We start from the raw sequence: 23090 nt of genomic DNA, 5'->3' as shown, positions 1-23090 counted from the left end.
AAAGAATGCTCAAACTACTGCACAATTGTACTCATCTCACATGCTAGTAAAGTAATGCTCAAAATTCTCCAAGCCAGGCTTCAGCAATACGTGAACCGTGAACTCCCTGATGCTCAAGCTGATTTTAGAAAAGGCAGGGGAACCAGAGATCAAAATGCCAACATCAGCTGGATCATGGAAAACTCAAGAGAGTTCCAGAAAAACGTCTTACTTCTGCTTTATTGACTATGCCAAAGCCTTTGACAGAAACTGTGTCCACAATAAACTGTGGACAATTCTGAAAGAGATGGGAATACCAGACCACCTGACTTGCTTCTTGAGAAATCTGTATACAGGTCAGGAAGCAACAGTTAGAACTGGACATGGAACAACATACTGGCTCCAAATAGGAAAAGGAGTGCGTCAAGGCTGGATATTGTCACCCTGCTTATTTAACTTATATACTGAGTACATCATGAGAAACGCTGGACTGGAAGAAACACAAACTGGAATCAAGTTTGCCGGGAGAAATATCAGTAACCCCAGATATGCAGATGACACCACCCTTATGGCAGAAAGTCAAGAGGAACTAAAAAGCCTCTTGATGAAAATGAAAGAGGAGAGTAAAAAAGTTGGCTTAAAGCTCAGCATTCAGAAAACGAAGATCATGCATTTGGTCCCATCACTTCATGGGAAATAGATGGGGAAACAGTGGAAACAGTGTCAGACTTTATTTTTCTGGGCTCCAAAATCACTGCAGATGGTGACTGCAGCCATGAAATTAAAAGATGCTTATTCCTTGGAAGAAAAGTTATGACCAACCTAGATAGTATATTCAAAAGCAGAGACATTAGTTTGCCAATAAAAGTCCGTCTGTTCAAGGCTATGGTTTTTCCAGTGGTCATGTATGGATGTGAGAGTTGGACTATGAAGAAGGCTGAGCGCTGAAAAATTGATGCTTTTGAACTGTGGTGTTGGAGAAGACTCTTGAGAGTCCCTTGGACTGCAAGGAGATCCAACCAGTCCATTCTATAGGAGATCAGCCCTGGGATTTCTTTGGAAGGAATGATGCTAAAGCTGAAATCCAGTACTTTGGCCACCTCATGCGAAGAGTTGACTCATTGGAAAAGACTCTGATGCTGGGAGGGATTGGGGGCAGGAGGGGAAGGGTACAGCAGAGGATGAGATGGATGGATGGCATCACTGATTGAATGGATATGAATCTGAGTGAACTCCAGGAGCTGGTGATGGACAGGGAGGCCTGGTGTGCTGTGATTCATGGGGTCACAAAAGAGTCGGACATGACTGAGCAACTGAACTGAACTGAAGCAATTGAAGAAGTGCTTTTTAATGGCAATATTTAACTCTAATTTTTATGAGAACCATATTTTAGTGTTTTTAGTTTTTCAGAATTACCATTAAAATGATGACCTGAGTGGTGATAATGATTATGTTAATATATTTTGTTATTTTCATTTTTAACTTAAATTTTTTTTTCCATCCTAGCCAGCCAGTGTAAATTGGCAGTGGAATAACTTAAATTTTTTTTTTCCATCCTAGCCAGCCAGTATAAATTGGCAGTGGAACGATATGAGTGGAACAAATTGCAAAGTGTAAAGTCATTAGTACCCATGGTTCATCTCTCCTGGAATATGGCACGAAACATCAAAGTTTCAGATCCCAAGCTTTTTGAAATGATTAAGTAAGTCCTTTCCAAAGCTGCTGTAGTTCTCTTTTTGGATGCTTGTGGTAGCGAGAAAATAGAGGACAGGGAATATGATAAAGTTATCTAATGAATGTTTTTCTCTTGAAGATTTATATCAGTTGATATCAGATGATAAAGTTGCCCCAGAATCTTAATGCTTACTTGTTAAAAAATACTTCACATCTTTTGAAATATACCAGGGTTATTGTGGCATAGAGAATAATGAAGGCATACATGATTCTTTACTAGGAAGCTCATACATGTGTCCTTTTTCTTAACCTTTGACCAAACTGATGTCCTAGGACCCCTTTAATTTTAATACTGGAAGGCTGTCTGAAGCACAGGGAGTGAGATTATTATAAATATCTCATAAAGAAATTATCATTTTAAACAGTCTTAAGTAGTTAAGTTTCCTACTATAATCAAATTATCCCCTTCTTGATCCATTTGTAAATTTAATAGATTAACAGTTTAAGTATATATGTATGTATATATAGTCTACTAATTGCTCATTTGTTATCTTAGGTTTCTGTTCCATTTCTTTTGTAGGTGTATTTAGAATATAGGCATATATCATGTTATTGCTGTTTACCTGACTGCAGTTTGCAAATTCTATGTGTTTTACAAGTTGAATTGTGGCAAATCAGTATTGAACAAGTGTCAGCACCATTTCTTTCCTGCCCACTTTCTTTTCATGTATAATTTTGCTAATTCTCACAGTATTTCAGATTTTTCTTTATTGGTATATTTCTGGTAGTGAACTATGATTAGTGATCCTTTATGTTACTGTTGTAAGAAGCTTTTGACTTGCTGAAGGTTGAGGTGATGGTTTGTAATTTTTTTTTTTTTGCGATAGGTCATTTTAAATTAATGTATATGCATTGTTTTTTTAGACCTAAAGTTTTTGCCCACTTAACAAACTAGCATATATTATAAACATAAGTTTACAAAATCAGAGAATTGACATGCACAACATGAGCCTTAGAAAAGCAGAAAATTTACTTGGTTTATTGTGTTAGTATAGAATGGAATCATGTTTTTGGAGTCTGTTGGTACATTTTTTCAGAACGAGCCACTTACCACTGTTTCTCCAAACTTCAGTTTATGTGTTTTTCTTTCACTTCCTCTCCCCTCATGCCATCACCAAATGAATATTGGAAATTATAGGCTAAATATGTAAATTACTATTTTCTGTTGTTCTTTTTAAGTCCTTTCACTACTTCTGTGTGTTTGTGAATGGTAGACAAAGATTTAGTGTACTAAATCTTAGACTAGATAGTCTAATTAGACTAGTCTATTTAGTCTCACAAACTAGTATCTTGAGATACAGTGCTAATTTTTAATTTATTTTCAAAATTTTCTTCTAACAAATATCCCCAAACAAAATTGTTCAGTTATTGACTCATTCCATTTTCTTTAAATGTTTGAGATTTAAAATTAGAAAAGTTTGAAAGACCATCCATCATTCAAATTTTGAACTAAGGCAGTAATTCATATTATAGATCCACAATTATGGATGGTCATTTGGTAACTTCAATATGACCATTAATTCTAATTCATGATAATAAGTATAGGCTGATCCAGATGTTCCATTTGTCTCTTTTTGACCTATGTTTTCTTTAGGTTTTAGGCACAATGAATCCCATTCATCAAATATTTGAGAACCACAAACTATTCTTGACCATATTCTTGGCAATAAAGTAGATACTGTGGAATGTAAAAAAGAGTCTCTGTGTGATTTAATCTAGTTCAGTTCAGTTCAGTTCAGTCACTCAGTCATGTCCAACTCTTTGTGACCCCTGAATCACAGCACACCAGGCCTCCCTGTCCATCACCAACTCCCGGAGTTCACTTAAACTCACGTCCATCAATGGTGATGCCATCCAGCCATCTCATCCTCTGCTGTACCCTTCTCCTCCTGCCTCCAATCCCTCCCAGCATCAGAGTCTTTTCCAGTAAGTCAACTCTTCACATGAGGTGGCCAGAGTACTGGAGTTTCAGTTTAAGCATCATTCCTTCCAAAGAAATCCCAGGGCTGATCTCCTATAGAATGGACTGGTTGGATCTCCTTGCAGTCCAAGGGACTCTCAAGAGTCTTCTCCAACACCACAGTTCAAAAGCATCAATTTTTCAGCGCTCAGCCTTCTTCATAGTCCAACTCTCACATCCATACATGACCACTGGAAAAACCATAGCCTTGAGTAGACGGACTTTTATTGGCAAACTAATGTCTCTGCTTTTGAATATGCTATCTAGGTTGGTCATAACTTTCCTTCAAGGAATAAGCATCTTTTAATTTCATGGCTGCAGTCACCATCTGCAGTGATTTTGGAGCCCAAAAAATAAAGTCTGACACTGTTTCCCCATCTATTTCCCATGAAATGATGGGACAAGATGCCATGATCTTCATTTTCTGAATGTTGAGCTTGAAGCCAACTTTTTTACTGTCCTCTTTCATTTTCATCAAGAGGCTTTTTAGTTCCTCTTCACTTCTGCCATAAGGGTGGTGTCATCTGCATATCTGGGGTTATTGATATTTCTCCCGAGAATCTTGATTCTAGCTTGTGCTTCTTCCAGCCCAGCATTTCTCATGATGTACTCTGCATATAAGTGAAATAAGCGGGGTGACCTAGATAAACAAATTCTGAAACAGATAAATAAGTTATGATTAAGTAATGTACGTAAAGTACATTTTTACAAATTTGTTTTTTGGTTAAGGTCATGGAGAATGCTACTTCTGTTCAAGTGGTTTATGACAGCATGGTTTCTCTAATGGACAAGAATCATAAAAAAGAGAACTAGACGAAAAGCGAGGGGTAAAAGCATTTCAGATCCTGAAAACAAGTGAAAGCCTTAAGAAAAACAACTTTGATGTGTGCCGGGGTCCAGCCCTGGTGGATCCACAGTAATTCGAAGCGGGCATAGAGTCGGCCATTAAAGAGAGATTAATTAGAGATTTAAAGAGAGACTAGGGAAAAAATAGAGGAGAAAAGAGGCTGATATTCTTTGGTTGACACTAAAGCTAATAAAGTCTCAAGAAACTTGCACTGACTACATAGGCCACAGGCGCCCGCTTGAATAGCAGAGGATGCCCCACCTTTGGCTCCCTCTCGCGTGGGTCTTAGAAGCCCAGACAAATAAGTAGACAGGGTGAGCCTCTGTGTTCCAAGGGATCAGCCTGAAAAGAGAAGGAGGGAGAGGGAGAAAGAGAGTTGACATGGGGGAGGCCAAGCTTGTGCAAAAACCCCATAACTTTATTTTCAAAAAGTGCTTACATACCCTAAGTTTTACATCATGGAAGATGCAGAGTCATGTAGGGGCAGCAGTCCTGACCCTTATCAATACCAGGCTTGCTTTCTGCATATCTTTCCGTATACAAAAGCTCTCAGGTGAGTTACATTATCTTCTGGCCAAGAGGCCTGTTAACACTTTATGGCTCTCTTCCTTAATGAATGTTAATCTCATTTCCCCTGAAGTGTTTTTCTTTAATCTGCATCACCCTCAAAGCACTAATGTTACATCCCTATAGAACAAAGGTACAGTGGGTTATAACAAAGAAAGTGCTTAACTCAGAGATCTAATGTTGCTAATGCCAGGGCTACTACCTATTTTTTCTACATACCAACTATATCAACAAATAAAAGATATGAAAACTTGGCAGCAAGTACTGGCTCACCAATGAAACCCTTAATCAGTTCTATTCTAAAGATTTTGACTCCTCGGAAGCCCCTACATTCCTAGGATGTTTTAAGCTTCCTATGCCTCTCGGCTGTAAGAGTCCAAATAAACTTGTCAGGCAGGCTATAAAGCCATCAGAGGGGTTTTTGGATTGAAACACTCTTATGCCCGGGAGACTTACTAACTAGAGCTCTAAGTTAATTTTGTTTAGAGAAAGGTGGTCGGGAATAGCCTCCCATTAATGTCAGAAGAGTATAGTATAGCAAACAGTAAACAGATTTTGGTTTTGGGGTAGACACTCGGGCAGAGGACCTCTTGAGATCTGACTTGCCTTTGCCTGTCAAGCCTCTTCCTCATGACCTTTGTCATGGGTGGGATTCCCTGTGCTGGCTCCCGGCAGATGTGCTTATGGGACAGAAATGGCTGTAGCAGTACAGAGGAAAGGAATTATCTATGGCAATGAATTCAGGAAAATGCTAAGGTACAAAATTATAGATGTATTTGTTGTTTAGTTGCTCAGTCACGTCTGATTCTTTGCCACCCCATGAATGTTAGCCCACCAGGCTCCTCTGTCCATGGGATTCTCCAGGCAAGAATACTGGAATGGATTGCTATTTCTATCTCCAGATCTTCCAGACCCAGGGATTGAACCAGTGTCTCCTGCACTGACAGGAATCTTTATTGCTGAGCCACTAAGGAAGCCTACAAGGGTTCTTGTAGGCAATGTTAGGTAGTTTAGATAGTAATTCCATGTTTTACAGAAGAAGGGAAAGAGATTTTTTTGTTTTACAGCTTTAAAGTGTGAATCTGTTTATTACTTTGGGTGTAAAGATTGGGAATGGAAGATGAAATTGAAAACAGACAAGTGAAGAAATCCAACTAGCTAACTTAGATTGTGATTGTAGCAATGGAAGTAGAAAAAGATTATACAACATACTGTTGTGAAGATTGAACTCAAGAGTTTACATACAAATTGAATAGTGAGATAAGAGAGAAAAGGTACTGAAGAAAAGCTGGTTATCATCTTTAGTTTTCTTACTTCTTGGTCATAAACTTAAAACCTATCTCACTTTTAACATTTTCATTCTTTACCTTCATTATTCTCAATATTGTCTATACTACTGTACTTTGTCAGGTTTTCTCTCAATATTTGAAATGCAAACACCACAATTTTTCGCCATGAGGAGGAATTTTCTCATTTTTCGTTTGTGGTCTCAGTCTCAGTTCAGTCTCACACTCGTGTCTGACTTATTGGTTTCCCATGAACCGCATCATGCCAGGCCTCTCTGTCCATCTCCAACTCCCGGAGTCCCCCCAAAGCCATATCCACAGTGATGTCATCCAACCATCTTATATCCATGTTGATGCCATCCAACCATCTTATCCTCTTGAGTCTATTTCTCCTCCTGCCTTCAGTCTTTCCCAGCATCAAGGTCTTTTCAAATGAGTCAGCTTTTCACATCAGGTGCCCAAAGTATTGGAGTTTCAGCTTCAACGTCAGTCCTTCCAATGAACACCCAGGACTGATCTCCTTTAGGATGGACTGGAGGGATCTCCTTGCAGTCCAAGGGACTCTCAAGAGTCTTCTCCAACACCACAGTTCAAAAGCATCAATTCTTCATCACTCAGCTTTCCTTATAGTCCAATTTTCACATCAGTACATGACCACTGGATAAACCTTGACTAGACAGACCTTTGTTGACAAAGTAATGTTACTGCTTTTTAATATGCTATATAGTTTGGTCATAACTTTCTTTCCAAGGAGTAAGCATCTTTTAATTTGATGGGTGCAAAAACAATCTGCAATGATTTTGGAACCCTGAATAATAAAGCCAGCCACATTTCCACTGTTTTCCCGTCTATTTGCCATGAAGTGATGGGACCGGATGCCATGATCTTAGTATTCTGAATGTTGAGCTTTAAGATAACATTTTCACTCTCCTCTTTCACTTTCATTAGGAGGGTCTTTACTTCTTCACTTTCTGCCATAAGGGTGGTGTCATCTTCATATCTGAGATTATTCATATTTCTCCTGGCAATCTTGATTCCACCTTATGCTTCTTCCAGCTCAGCGTTTCTCATGATGTACTCTGCATAGAAGTTAAATAAGCAGGGTGACAATATACAACCTTGACGTACTCATTTTCCTATTTGGAACCAATCTGTTGTTCAATGTCCAGTTCTAACTGTTGCTTCCTGACTTGCATACAGGTATCTCAAGAGACAGATCAGGTGGTCTGGTATTCCCATCCCTTGAAGAATTTTCCACAGTTTATTGTGATCCGTACATCAAAGGCTTTGGCATAGTCAATAAAGCAGAAATAGATGTTTTTCTGGAACTCTATTGCTTTTTCCATGATCCAGCAGATGTTGGCAATTTGACCTCTGGTTCCTCTGCCTTTTCTAAAATCAGCTTGAACATCTGGAAGTTCACGGTTCACATATTGCTGAAGCCTGGCTTGGAGAATTTTGAGCATCACTTTACTAGCATGTGAGATGAGTGCAATTGTGTGGTAATTTGAGCATTCTTTGGCATTGCCTTTCTTTGGGATTGGAATGAAAACTGACCTTTTCCAGTCCTGTGGCTGCTGCTGAGGTTTCCAAATCTGTTGGCATATTGAGTGCAGCACTTTCATAGCATCATCTTATAGGATTTGAAATAGCTCAACTAGAAATCCATCACCTCCACTAGCTTTATTTGTAGTCATGCTTCCTAAGGCCCACTTGACTTCACATTCCAGAATGTCTGGCTCTAGGTGAGTGATCACTCCATCATGATTATCTGGGTCATGAAGATCTTTTTTGTACAGTTCTACTGTGTATTTTTGTCACCTCTTCTTAATATCTTCTGCTTCTGATAGGTCCATAGCATTTCTGTCCTTTATTGAGCCCATCTTTGCATGAAATGTTCCCTTGATATCTCTGATTTTCTTGAAGCAATCTCTGGTCTTTCCCATTGTATTGTTTTCCTCTATTTCTTTGCATTGATCACTGAGGAAGGCTTTCTCATCTCTCCTTGCTATTTGGAACTCTGCATTCAAATGGGTATATCTTTCCTTTTCCCCTTTGCTTTTTGCTTTCCTTCTTTTTATAGCTATTTGTAAGGCCTCCTCAGACAACCATTTTGCTTTTTCGCATTTCTTTTTCTTGGAGATGGTCTTGATCCCTGTCTCCTGTACAGTGTCACGAACCTCTGTCCATAGTTCATCAGGCACTCTTATCTGTCAGATCTAGTCCCTTAAATCTATTTCTCACTTCCACTGTATGCTGCTGCTGCTAAGTCACTTCAGTCGTGTCTGACTCTGTGCGATCCCATAGACGGCAGCCCACGAGGCTTCCCCGTGTCTGGGATTTTCCAGGCAAGAACACTGGAGTGGGCTGCCATTTCCTTCTCCAATGCATGAAAGTGAAAAGTGAAAGTGAAGTCACTCAGTTGTGTCCGACTCTTAGCAGCCCATGGACTGCAGCCTTCCAGGCTTCTCTGCCCATGGAATTTTCCACACAGGAGTGCTGGAGTGGGGTGCCATGGCCTTCTCCACTGTATAGTTAGAGGGATTTGATTTAGGTCATACATGAATGGTCTAGTGGTTTTCTCCACTTTCTTCAATTTCAGTCTGAATTTGGCAATAAGGAGTTCATGATCTGAGCCACAGTCAGCTCCCAGTCTTGTTTTTGCTCATTGTATATAGCTTCTTCATCTTTGCTGCAAAGAATATAATCATTCTGATTTCAGTGTTGACCATCTGGTGAAGGCCACGTGTAGAGTCTTCTCTTGTGTTGTTGTAAGAGGGTGTTTGCTGTGACCAGTGCATTCTCTTGGCAGAACTGTATTAGCCTTTGCCCTGCTTCATTCTCTACTCCAGTGCACATTTGCCTGTTACTCCAGGTGTTTCTTGACTTCCTACTTCTGCATTTCAGTCCCCTATAATGAAAAGAACATCATTTTGGGGTGTTGGTTCTAGAAGGTCTTGTAGGTCTTCATAGAATGTTCAACTTTTTCGGCACTACTATTTCCTCCCTTCCTTCTAATTTTCTTCATTGATGTATCAAAAGAAGATAATACATTTGTACATTTTAGCTTAAAGTAGAGGTAATGAGGGCTGTGTTTATTCTTGATTTTTCCATGTGTTTTTCACAATAAGCTTTAATTTTTTTTACATTTAAAAATAATTTGGTTGAAGTTTAAGGGAAAACTTCACTCTTCAGTTCATAATTAACATTTGAAGATAGTTGAAATTTATTATGTTTATTATAGTGGTTGACGTTTTATACAGCTCATTTACTCATTAAAATTAGAATATTCCTTTTAATAAAATCCTTAAGGAAAGAAAGATAATGTAGTAGATTCAGCTTTGTAATACATATACAAAGTGTTCTTTGAATAGTTAACAAAGCCAGCTAAAAGGATTTGTAGGCTGTCCATGGTGTTATCACCCTTTTAGGCTGTTTGTGTGTAGCTCTGTCAGTAAGGAATCTGGGAAAGATAAATCATCTCCTAGTTAATATTCAAGTATTTATTATGTGCTTATATGCCAGGTATAGTCTTTTTGAAGGAAATAAAGCCTTTGCTATCAGTAACTCTACGTTTGAATATGAAATAAAGACTAAAAGTAGTAAATATAAGGAGGATAGTAGATACATTTAATGTTTTATCGTTTCTTTCAAATAATAGTTTATATAATAATATGATAATATCTTCCAGACTCTGATTCAGTAGCAGTTCAGTATATCAGAGAGCTCTAAATTGGTTTGATACTGATCAAACTAATACTCTTATGGGTTTATACTGTTCACAAACATTGTTGTGACATCACATTGCTAAACCAGTTCTTTGCTTTTTCGAGTTAAATTATCCTTCCCAGATTACATCATCCGCTTCTATCTTCAGAGGAGAGCTTTGAGACACAGTTGTGGGTGCTGTAGGACACAATTTTGAGTAGTAACAGCAAATTATGGAAAAACTAGCAAAATTTGTGAAGATTCACTATATTAATATCAGAAGCATGAATGTATTGAAAAAATACACATTACCAAAAAGTTTAATCTAAATTAAAGATACCATTAGATTACCTTCAAATTAAAATTTGAAATAAGAATTTTAGTACTTTTTTCTTTAGTACTGTAATTAAACTAACTGTAAAATATAACCCATAAGTAATATTTTACAGTACCCGGAATTTTAAAGTCAGTCATGTATAAGTGATTTTTTTGACTATAAGAGTAAATATATACTTTATTACTTTATTATAATCTAAAGTATTCAGCCTCCAATTTAGACTTGGAAACATGATTCTTGAAGTTATTTGTTATTTGTGCTGAGTACCCAGTATTCAGTTGTCACAATAATTCTCTCTACACTAGGTATTGTCTTATGAAAATTCTGAAGCAATGTCTGACACTGAGGGAAGCTCTTATTACAGCAGGAAAAGAGATTATATGGCATGGCCGGACAAATGATGAACCAGCACATTACTGTAGCATTTGTGAGGTAACTGTCCTTACTGACAGTTTTTTTGTGGTTTTTTTAGGGTTTGGTTTCTTTTGTCTTTTAATTATAAACTTACATATACTTTTCATGTGATGCATTTTGTTGAAATTGAATATCATAGCTATTATATTAAATTTTCATTTGATGGTATAATATTTTTTTAGCTTTTTATTTTGTATTGGAGCATGACTGATTAACAATGTTGTGATAGTTTCAGGTGGACAACAAAAGGACTCAGCTACCCATACACATGTATCCATTCTCCCTCAAGCTCCCCTCTTAATGGTATAATATTCTGTTAACTCTGTGTTTACTCAGAAGTATCTCCTAACAGTAGTAATTATGTAAGACTTTCTTTATCAGATGATATAATCTCATATTTTGAAGTAGGAACTATTTATCATAAGTACACAGTTGCCAACAATCTATTTTGGTGTATATATATATATATATACCATGCACTACTAAGTCTTTTCTGCTTAATTTCATAAACATTTGTTAATTTTTTTTCTTGTAGCAAAGATTTAAAAGTGAACACATAAAAATGTGGTAAGCCGTTCTACATGAGATTATATTCTATTTAGAGGATACAAATTATAAACATATAAATGTAATATGCGTAAAAACTATAATGTCCGTGGGCATATATACAGGTTATTATTCAATGACTTAGGAAATAGTAAAGTTACAGGACAAAAATCAGTACATAGAAATTGCTTGGATTCCTCTCTACTCACAGTGAAAAATCAGAAAGAGAAATTAGGGAATCAATCTCATTTACCATTGCACAAAGAAAATAAAATATCTAGGAATAAACTTGTCTAAGAAGACAAAAAAATCTATATACAGACAATTAAAGACACTGGTTAAAGATATCAAAGATGACATAAACAGATGGAGGGATATTCCATACTTCTTGGTTGAAAGAATCAATATTGTGAAAATGACTGCAGTACCAAAAACAATCTATAGATTCAGTGTAATCCCTTTGGAATTACTAATGGCCTTTTTCAGACTAGAACAAAAAGTTTTCACAGTTTATATTGAAACATAAAAGATGCCCAATAGCCAGAATAATCTTAAGAAGATTGAAGCTGAAGGAATGAACTTACCTGATTGCAGACTATACTACAAAGCTACAGTCATCAAAATAATATGGTACAGGACAAAAAATTATAGACCAATGGAATAAGAAAGCCCAGAGATAAAGCCATACACAAATGGACACCTTATATTTGACAAAGGAGACAAGACTATACAATGGGGAAAAGATAGTCTCTTCAATAAGTGGTGCTGGAAGAACTGGACAACCACATGCAAAAAAACAAATTTAGAACACTTCCTAAGACCATACACAAAGATAAGCTCAAAACGAATTAAAAACCTAAGTGTAAGACCAGAAACTATTAAACTCCTAGGAAAAAACAGGCAAAACACTGTATGACATAAATCTAGCAAGATCCTTTATGACCTAAACCTAGAATAATGGACATAAAAACAAAAATAAGTGGGACCTAATTAAACTTTAAAATGTTTGCACAGCAAAGGAAACTATAAACAATGTGAAAAGACAACCTTAAGAATGTGGAAAGTAATAGCAAATTAAACAACTGACAAGATTAATTTTCAAAGTATACAAGCAGCTCATACAGCTCAATACCAGGAAGACAACCACCAGTCAAATAGTGGGCAAAAGACCTAAACATACATCTCTCCAAAGAAGACATACAGATGGCTCTTAGATACATGAAAAGATACGGACCATCATATATTATTACAGAAATGCAAATCAAAACCACAATGAGGTATCACCTCATACCAGAGAGACAGAGAGCATGGCCATAATAAAAAAATCCACAAACAGTGAGTGCTGGAGAGAGTGTGGAGACAAGGAAACCCTCCTACACTGCTGGAGGGAATGTAAATTGATACAAGATGATATGGAGATTTCTTAAAAAGCTAGGAGTAAAACCACCATATGACCCAGCAATCCCATTCCTAGGCATATCTGCTGAGGAAACCCAAACTGAAAAAGACACACATGTATCCCCATGTTCATTGCAGCACTGTTTACAATAGCCAAGACATGGAAGCAACTTAGTTGTCCATTGTCTGACAAATGGATAAAGAAGCTGTGGTATACAGTGGAATAATACTCAGCTATAAAAAGAATGCATTGAGTCAGGTATAATGAGGTGGTTGAACCTAGAGCCTATAATACAGAGTGAAGTAAGTCAAAAAGAAAAATATATTAACTCCTGTATTTGGAATCTAGAAGGATGGTACTGATGACTCTGTTCACAGAACAGCAGTGGAGATGCAGACATAGAGAACAGATTTATGGATAAGAGTGGAGGAGAAGAGGGAGGGAGAGGGTGAGATGAATGGAGAAAATAGCATGGATGTATATACACTAACATGTATAAATAGATAGTCAGTGGGAATTTACTTTCTGACTGAGGGAACTCAAACTGGGGCTCCGTAATAACCTAGGGGGTGGGAAAGGGCAGGAGGTGGGAGGGAGATTTAAGAACAAGGGAAAATATGTACACTTGTGGTCAATTCATGTTGGTGTATGACAGAAATTAAACTAATATTGTAAAGCAACATCAGTCCATTAAAAAGAAAGAAATAGTTCTTTAAAAAAGTAGGAAAAATTATTTTCTAATATTGCCGTAGGGGCCCCTTCAAAGGTGAATTATTTTATTTCAGCAGGGAAAAAATGGCTTGAATCAGAGAATAAAAACATCATTGTGTTTTATGGAGGACAAAACAAGTATTAGTTGATGCAGGAGTAATTTCAGTTTTGCATTGGTGAATGTTGCCATTTGATACTGGAATACATTCTTAAATAAATGTGGTTCTGTTATACACCACATTAATGTGCATATCTTTTTTTATGTTTTTTGCCAATGAATTATTACTGGCTATTTAAATACATGTATTTTAGACTATGGAAATGATTTTAGACAAATAGCAAATTCAAGCAGTTTTCTTATTCAAGTTCAAAGTGTGTCATAAAATGGTGTACAGAACTCTCAACATCAGCAATGCATTTGGCCCAGGAACTGCCTGTGAACATACAGTGCAGTGGTGTTTCAAGAAGTTTTGTAGTGGAGACTAGAGCCCTGAAGATTAGGAGCACAGCCATTAGAAGTTGACAGCAACCAACTGAGAATATCATCCAAGCTGATCCTCTTAGAACTACCCAAGAAGTTGGCCAAGAACTCAGCTTCGTTCACTCTGTGATCATTTGGCATTTGAAACAAATTGAAAAGGTGAAAACCTGGATAAGTGGGTGCCTCATGAGCTGACCACAAATCAAAAAAAATAGTCATTTTGAAGTGTTGTCATCTTTTATTCTACACAACAACACAAACTATTTCTCACTCAGATTGTTACATCTGGTGAGAAGTGGATTTTATTCACTGTGACAGTCAGCTCTGTGATTGGACTGAGAAATCCAAAGCACATTCCAAAGGCAAACTTGCATGTATAAAAGGTCGTGGTCACTATAGGTGTCTGCTGCTGGTCTGATCCACTCAACTTTCTGAATCCCAACTTAACCATTACATCAGAGAAGTATACTCAACAAGTCATGAGATGCACTGAAAATTGGAATGCCTGCAGCCAACATTAGTCAACAGAAAAGGCCCATTTATTCACAACAACGACCAATGCTTCAAAAGTTGAACAAATGGGGCTACAATTTGCCTCATCTCCCATATTCATCTGACCTTTCATCAACCACCTGCCATTTCTTCAAGCATCTTGACAACTTCAGTCAGCAGAAAATCCTTCCCAAGAATTCAGTGAATGCTGAAGCACAGATTTTTATGCTTCAGCAATAAACAAACTTATTTCTTGTTGGCAAAAATGGGTGGACTAAATTGGTCCCCATTTTGATTAATAAAGAACTAGTTGTAATGATTTAAAATATAGGGTCTGAAGGCATAGTTACTTTTGCACAAGTCTAATAGTACAGTAATAAAAAGGCTAGGTAGTTTAGTGTGGTTGGAAAATGTATTGCATATTTTGAAAAATCTGTAAGATGCTTATAGCTAGTGCTATCTAGCTATAAACTAGCTATAGCTACTGGTATTTAGCTATATCTAGCTAGATATAGTGGTATCTAGCTATAAGCATCTTGAATTTAAGAAATCTGATGTTTATTCTAAGATAATTAAAAGTTCTGCGGCAAGGGACTCAAGGTACATGTTTCATCAAGTGGTAGTTGATAATTAAAGAAAATGAAGACGGTAAGAGACTAGTTTTGAGCATTTTTGTTTGTTGTTTGGGGTCTTGGGAGTGTACATATTGCATAGAATGTGAGATGTTAGTTCCCATATATGTTTTGATCCCAAGCCCCCAACAGGGCAAGCTTGAGTCTTAATCACTGGACTGCTAGGGAATGATGACAAGCTGAAGAACTAAGATGTTTTAACTGGGATTACTAAGCTATGTTACTGCCTGTTTAGAATAAAGGAAAATCACTGAAGTCAAACAAAAGTCAGAAAATCACTTGCCTAAGAAATTGAATATCCAAAGGAAATCTTGAAATTACATTTTAATTCTGAGATATACTGATTAATCTTTTGGCTGTTTTAACATTGCATAACCTCATTGAAGTACATTTTTATAAGACCAAACAGACTCTGGTTAGCATTTATATCTCAGATAAATGATTTTTTCTGTATATGAAAACAAGTATTCTAGGTATTATCCATTTTCCAGGCTGAGACATTACAAGTCAACATTCGTAACAGAAGTACACTGTCTTTTGGTACAGTACAGTTCATAAACAGACCCTGTACTCATTTTCCTTAATGTAATAGGATAATAAATAAACACCCTTTATTAGTCATCAATGAGTTTCTTGCTATTGAAAATAAATAATCACAATGGTAGCTGGCAGTCCAGAAAGGAATAATGTGGGTTAGTCAAAACGTTAGTGGCCTCTTCATGGATCATAGCCTTCTCATGGCAGAGGGGCTTGGGTCACTCAGTGAAGCTATGAGACATGTCAAGCAGAGCTATCCAAGAGAGACAGGTTACAGTGAAGAGTTCTAACAAAATGTGGTCCAGTGGAGGAGAATATGCCCACTCAAGTATTCTTCCTGTGAGAACTCTTGGACAGTGTGAAAGGTCAAAAGATGTGACACAGAAGATGAGCCCTCAGGTCAGACAGTACCAATATGCTACTGGGGAAGAGTGGACGCCAATCACTAGTAGCTCCAGAAGGAAAGAATTAGCTGAGCCAAAGTGGAAATGACACCCAGTTGTGATAGTGTCTGGTGGTGAAAGTAAAGTCCCATGCTGTAAAGAACAATATTACACAGAAACCTGGAATGTTTGGGCCATGATCAAGGAAAATTGGATATGGTCAAACAGGAGATGGCAAGAGTGAACCTAGATATTTTAGAAATCAGTGACCTAAAATGATGGGAATGGCTGTCCAAGAAACAACAGTTAGAACCAGACATGGAACAACTGATTGGTTCAGAATTGGGAAAGGAGTACAACAGTTTTAATTGTCACCCTACTTACTTAACTTATATGCAGAGTACATCATGCAAAATGCCAGGCTGGATGAATCACAAGCTGGAATTGAGAAATAGCAGCCTCAGATATGAAGTTGATACCACTCTAATGGCAGAAAATGAAAAGGACCCTAAAGAGCCTCTTGAGAGTAAAAGAGGAGAGTGAAAAAGCTGACTTAAAACTCAACATTCAAATAACTTAGGTCATGGTATCCTGTCTCATCACTTCATGGCAAATAGATGGGGGAACAATGGAAACAGAGGCAAATTTTATTTTCTTGGCTCCAAAATCACTGCAGGTGGTGACTGCAGGCATGAAGTAAAAAGATGCTTGCTCCTTGAAAGGAAATTTGTGACAGCCATAGCCCTAGAGTTAAAATGCAGAGACATCACTTAGCTGACAAAGATCCGTATAGGCAAAACTGTGGTTTTTCCATTAGTCATGTGCAGATGTGAGAGTTGGACCATATAGAAGGTTAAGCACCAAAGAATTGATACTCTCAAATTGTGGGACTGGAGAACACTCTTGAGATCTCCATGAACTTTGAGATCAAACCAGTCAGTCCTAAAGGAAATCAACCCTGAATATTCTTCGGAAAGACTGATCCTGATGCTGAAGCTCCAGTAGTTTGTCCAGCTGATGTGAAGAGCGAGCTCATTGGAAAAGAGCAAGCTCTTTGGAAAAGAGCCAGCTCAAGGGAAATCTTTCCCTTGTGCTGGGAAAGATTAAAGGCAAAAGGAGGAGTAAGCACCAGAGAAATAGATGTTTAGGTAGCATCACCAACTATGATGTGTGAGCAGACTCCAGGAGATAGTGAAAGAGAGGGGACCCTGGCATGCTGGGGTTACTGGACCACAAAGAGTTGTGACTTTATTTGTAGAGGTCAGACAGATGTGTCTTTCCTCCCCTGCAGGGAAAGACAACTAAAACCAGAACATTATCAATAGACTGGTTCCAAATAGAAAAAGGAGAACATCAAGGCTCTATATTGTTACCCTGTTCATTTAACTTATATGCAGAGTACATCATGAGAAATGCTGAGCTGGAGGAAGCACAAGCTGGAATCAAGATTGCCAGGACAAATATCAATAACCTCAGATATGCAGATGGCACCACACTTAATGATAAAGTGAAGAAGAACTAAAGAGCCTTTTGATGAAAGTGAAAGAGGAGAGTAAAAAAGTCAGCTTAAAGCTCAACATTCAGAAAACTCAGATAATGGCATCCAGTCCCATCACGTCATGGCAAATAGATGGGAAAACAGTGGAAACAGTGGCTGGCTTTATTATTCTGGGTTCCAAAATCACTGCAGATGGTGATTGCATCCAAATTAAAAGATGCTTACTCCTTGAAAGGAAAGTTATGACCAACCTAGACAGCATATTAAAAAGCAGAGACATTACTTTGCCAACAAAGATACATGTAGTCAAGGCTGTGATTTTCCCAGTGGTCATGTGTGGATGTGAGAGTTGAACTATAGAGAAAGCTGAGCACCAAAGAACTGATGCTTTCAACTGTGGTGCTGGAGAAGGCTCTTGAGTGTCCCTTGGACTGCAAGGAGATCCAACCAGTCCACCCTAAAGGAGATCAGTCCTGGGTGTTCATTGGAAGGACTGATGTTGAAGCTGAAACTCCAATACTTTGGCCATCTGATGCAAAGAGCTGACTCATTTGAAAAGACCCTGATGCTGGGAAAATTGAGGGCAGGAGGAGAAGGGGACACCAGACAATGAGATGGTTGGATGGCATCACCGACTCTATGGACGTGGGTTTGGTTGGACTCTGGGAGTTGGAGATGGACAGGGAGGCCTGATGTGCTATGGTTCATGGGGTCGCAGAGTCGGTCACGACTGAGCGAGTGAACTGAACTGAACTGAACTGATCAATACTATTTTTGTACTGATAATTATGTGGAAAATTGAAACATGCTGATCCATGGTTACAATGATGATTTCATTAGGTTATTTTTGAAATACATAATACTGTCCTTGTCTTTGGATGTCCTAGAAAATAAACCTGGCATCTCAAACACTACTATGGGGCCTAGGTGTTTTTTAAGGTTTTTGCTGTATTTTTTATTTATTCTTTTAGCCACTCAGCATGCAAGATCTTAGCTCCCCGATGAAAAATTGATCCCATTCCCCTTGCTGTGGAAGAGAAGAGTTTAACCACTGGCCCACCAGCGAATTCCCCTATGGAGCCTTTTATCAAAATCCTAGCATTTAGTCCAAAATGATCATCTACATCATGTAAAGTAGAATTCTATAGTTTTATAATAGTGGTACAGATAATTTCAGCTATGTCTGCTCAGTGCTTTTTCTCTTGTATAAAATAGGTGGAAGTTTTTGATCTTCTTTTTGTCACTAATGAAAGCAATTCTCAAAAGACATACATAGTACATTGCCAAGACTGTGCACGAAAAGCAAGTGGGAATCTGGACAATTTCGTGGTGCTAGAAGAATACAAAATTGAGGACCTGATGCAAGTATATGACCAGTTTACATTAGTAAGTGAATTCATTATGTGAGTACATATTTAGCTGTGTTTTGAAGCATCAGTGTTTGTTTTCACTTCCTAATTTATAAGAATTAATAAGACATTCACATTTTCTGTTGGTTCAGTAACAGTGCATATGGAAAATATTCCTCTTTATATACTTAGAAAACCTTTTATCTTTATCAAGTCATCGCTTATTCCTGTTATTCCTTTTCAGTTAGAGTGGCCTAATTAATAACATTAATTACATTAAAAACTTTAGTGTACTTTGATAATATTATCATAATATTATGCTACTTAATTGATAAAGCCAGATATTGGTTACTTAATTCTGTAGGTATGATCCCCCAGAATATTGGTATGTTTTTAATACTCCTCTGTTGTTATATATTAATTGTGTTTACTTAAAATGTATTTCTTGTTACAAGTAATATTGTTTTACTAATGGTATATAACATGCATGAAACCAAATTCACAAATTTGTATGGTCTGCAACTTTTCATTTCAAAGGCAAGTGCGTTTTCTTCTGACTTGAAATGGCTTTGTGAATGGAAACATTTATTCCTGGCTTGTTAGTATTGTTTAAATGTCTTTTGTTTTAAATGTTGAAATTTAGTTGTGATATTTTCAATTGAATGGTGCATTAGATTGCTTAAAAGAGAAAAATTTTTGAGAAATAGTTGCTCTTGCTGAGAAAAGTTCACAGACAATTCACTAGTGAAATTTTAATTGAATTTTTACAGTTTTTTCCACAATTATTTTTTTGTTTTAATATGTCTTATAAATTCTTGTGATTAAATGATTAAGTAGGAAAATTGAGGGTAATAATTTACAGGTCTTAAGAAATATGTCCCTAAAGGTCACAATAGCAGGTTATTGAACTTCAAGACTTTCTTTCTAACTTACTTTGTAAGTATACTGTAGATTGGTTATAGCCATGAGATAGAGAACACTTTTGAGGAGTAATAATATACTGAAACAATTAACATACCTTACTTTTAATTTTAGGCTCCTTCAGTATCATCCTGCTCTTCTTGATACTGGTCTATGAATATTAAATGACACCTTTTCTCATCTTCAGGAAAGTTCTGCACCACTGGTTTTACAGCTGCTTAATAAGAGTGCTGACTGAAAGCTATGTCTATGCAAACTTCCAAGAATATTGTCAATCAACTGGATATAGGAGAGCATTTCTCTGCTCCAGGATAGATCCAGCTTTTCTTAATTATCATATGTTTATGTGACAGAAGTGGCACTGCCCAGTAGACTACTGCTTTTAAGATATCTTTTTCTTTTTTTTTAAATGTTTCTGGACTTACAAAGTAGCTTTCATCTTTATTTTATCCTTTCAAAACTTTCTTTGGGAAGATACACTGCCCTCACTGGTCATATTTTTGCTAAGATAGTTAAATTTAAATCTTTGCTTAAGTGTTTTAATGTGAAAAATTAGAGAAGAAAGGTTGTGGGTTTTTTTGTTGCTTTTTTTTTAAATCACTTTTTAAGTTTTTCTGTATTGTTTGGTGCCCATATTGGTTCCAAATGGAAAGATTTAAAAATGTTTAATAGCCTAATAGTAAAGGTGCAAAGGTAATAGTTTGCACTTGCACATAGACTAAGAAATAAACTTCAGTTTTGTGATTTTTGTTTCTAATCTTGATAGAGATTTACACTATTTATGAATACATATTTATTGCTTGAAAATATTTGTGACTGGTATGTTATTTTTTCAAGATTTACTTGCCATTAAATATATGGAGTTCTGTAATTTTAAGCATTACTCCTTTTACATTTCATATATGTAAATAAAACTTTAAAATTGTACAGAAATTTTACTAAAGTTGTTTCATGTTTAAAGCATTTTCCACTGTTTTAGTTTTAGAGTTTCTGTAAAAACCCAGATTTTGTTCCTTTTCAAATCTTATTATATATATTTTATATGTACATATATGTCCACATACATGTATAACATATGTATTTATAATACAGTATAGAATTATAAAAAGATAAAACAAATTTTAATTTTTCACCTCTAAGGTAGTTTCTGAGATGCCTTCCTTAAAGCATTACTTACAAAAGTATGTGTCTTTTTAAAGTAAATGTCTTTTATTCTGGTTGGTGAGGTTGCAGTTGTTACAATGATTGCCAATAAATAAGTGCTGGAAAAACGTGTAGTAGAAAATGAATAATGATGTTACAGTTTTAAAGGGAACATGTAAGTTTGATAAATTTTATTTATTGTGTGCAAGAGATTCATAATGATGGCCTCCACTCTAATAATAAATATATTAAGTGATATATTTTCTGGAGTTAGGTGACCTAAAATTCCATGATTTTCTGCTTATACAACATGGTTCAGTGAGGGGAGAGGGAGAATATATACAAATCCTTTATCATTAGTAAATTTTAACAAGCTCTGTGAAATTTTTTATTTCATATAAACAAACTACTCTTAATCTGTAACCATTTTATAACAGTTGCTGGTTTTCTGCCTATATTTTACTGAAGCATTTGGGCTTTATTCTCATTTTATCACATTTTCTAGATTTCCAGAGAACTTTGGTAAAAGTTCTGTAAATGAAATGAGAATATGTAATCCTATCTGATGAAATGCCTTGGTGTATTTATTTTCAAATAACTTTTTAGAAATAATTTAAAGATGAAAGTTGTATATATGTTACTACATTTAGGTAATAGTTTTCAACAATTGAAATCTTAACAGTAATCATTTTATATATATAAATATACATACACATATAGATAAACATATATATAATTTCAAAAGGAAATAATCTGTTTTACTTAAGAAAAATAGTCAACTTATTATTCTAATTGCTCCATTTTGTGATTCTTTTGTAAATGTTTTTATGCAAAGGTCTTTAGTACTAAAACTCAAGACAAATGTTTTTTCAAATAAAGATTAAAATTTAGTCATCAGGACACTTACAAAGTTAGTATATTTATAATATATTTGTGCTCCATCTAAGTTTTCTTAACTTTGTATTCCTTACAAGACATCTTATTGTTTTATCTCATTTTGAGATGATTTATTGCCAAGGTTCATATAAATTGAATTTACTGAGTTTACTTCAGTTAGTTAGTTTAGTTGCTCAGTCATGTCCGACTCTTTGCGACCCCATGAATCACAGCATACCAGGCCTCCCTGTCCACCACCAACTCCCAGAGTTCACTCAGACTCACGTCCATCGAGTCAGTGATGCCATCCAGCCATCTCATCCTCTGTCGTCCCCTTCTCCTCCTGCCTCCAATCCCTCCCAGCATCAGAGTCTTTTCCAATGAGTCAACTCTTCGCATGAGGTGGCCAAAGTACTGGAGTTTCAGCTTTAGCATCATTCCTTCCAAAGAAATCCCGGGGCTGATCTCCTTCAGAATGGACTGGTTGGATCTCCTTGCAGTCCAAGGGACTCTCAAGAGTCTTCTCCAACACCACAGTTCAAAAGCATCAATTCTTCGGCACTCAGCCTTCTTCATAGTCCAACTCTCACATCTGTACATGACCACTGGAAAAACCATAGCCTTGACTAGACAGACTTTTGTTGGCAAAGTAATATCTCTGCTTTTCAATATTCTATCTAGGCTGGTCATAACTTTTCTTCCAAGGAATAAGCGTCTTTTAATTTCATGGCTGCAGTCACCATCTGCAGTGATTTTGGAGCCCAAACATAATGTCTGACACTGTTTCCACTGCTTCCCCATCTATTTCCCATGAAGTGATGGGACCAGATGCCATGATCTTTGTTTTCTGAATGTTGAGCTTTAAGCCAACTTTTTCACTCTCCACTTTAACTTTCATCAAGAGGCTTTTTGGTTCCTCTTGACTTTCTGCCATTAGGGTGGTGTCCTCTGCATATCTGAGGTTATTGATATTTCTCCCGGCAGTCTTGATTCTAGCTTGTGCTGCTTCTAGCCCAGCATTTCTCATGATGTAGTCTACTGAGTTTGCCTACACATAAAAAATGACTTGGTTTTCTTTGGATCATCTGTCAAGAATTAGATTTCTCAGAATTTTAAACAGATACAAAAGTGAAATCACATGTATCAGCATCACTCAAAAGTATTCATTTAGATTTTAAAAGTCCTCCATTACCTATTTTCTTTAATGAATTTTGTTCTGTCCTTTTAAATTGGATTTGGGGACTTCTCTGGTATCTCAATGGTTAAGAATCCACCTGCAAGTGCAGGGGA

General features: G+C 36.7%; 1 protein-coding gene across 3 annotated transcripts in view; it reads left to right on the top strand.

Moving 5' to 3' along the window:
* Positions 1–21061, top strand: part of LOC120860170 (lysine-specific demethylase 6A-like) — a 175251-nt gene extending 154190 nt beyond the window's left edge. For all 3 annotated transcript variants that reach the window (XM_040235963.1, XM_040235962.1, XM_040235964.1), the window contains 4 exons: positions 1540–1681; positions 10724–10850; positions 18727–18897; positions 19896–21061. In XM_040235963.1, the coding sequence (XP_040091897.1) occupies positions 1540–1681; positions 10724–10850; positions 18727–18897; positions 19896–19925 (470 nt within the window). In that variant the 3' untranslated portion in view covers positions 19926–21061. The remainder of the gene's footprint in view (positions 1–1539; positions 1682–10723; positions 10851–18726; positions 18898–19895) is intronic.
* Positions 21062–23090: the final 2029 nt, after the last annotated feature.

Source organism: Oryx dammah, unplaced genomic scaffold (genome assembly GCF_014754425.2).
Source record: "Oryx dammah isolate SB20612 unplaced genomic scaffold, SCBI_Odam_1.1 HiC_scaffold_11032, whole genome shotgun sequence".
Classification (NCBI taxonomy): Eukaryota; Metazoa; Chordata; class Mammalia; order Artiodactyla; family Bovidae; genus Oryx; species Oryx dammah.
Note: the sequence above shows the minus strand (reverse complement) of the source record. Positions and strands in the feature narration are given on the sequence as shown.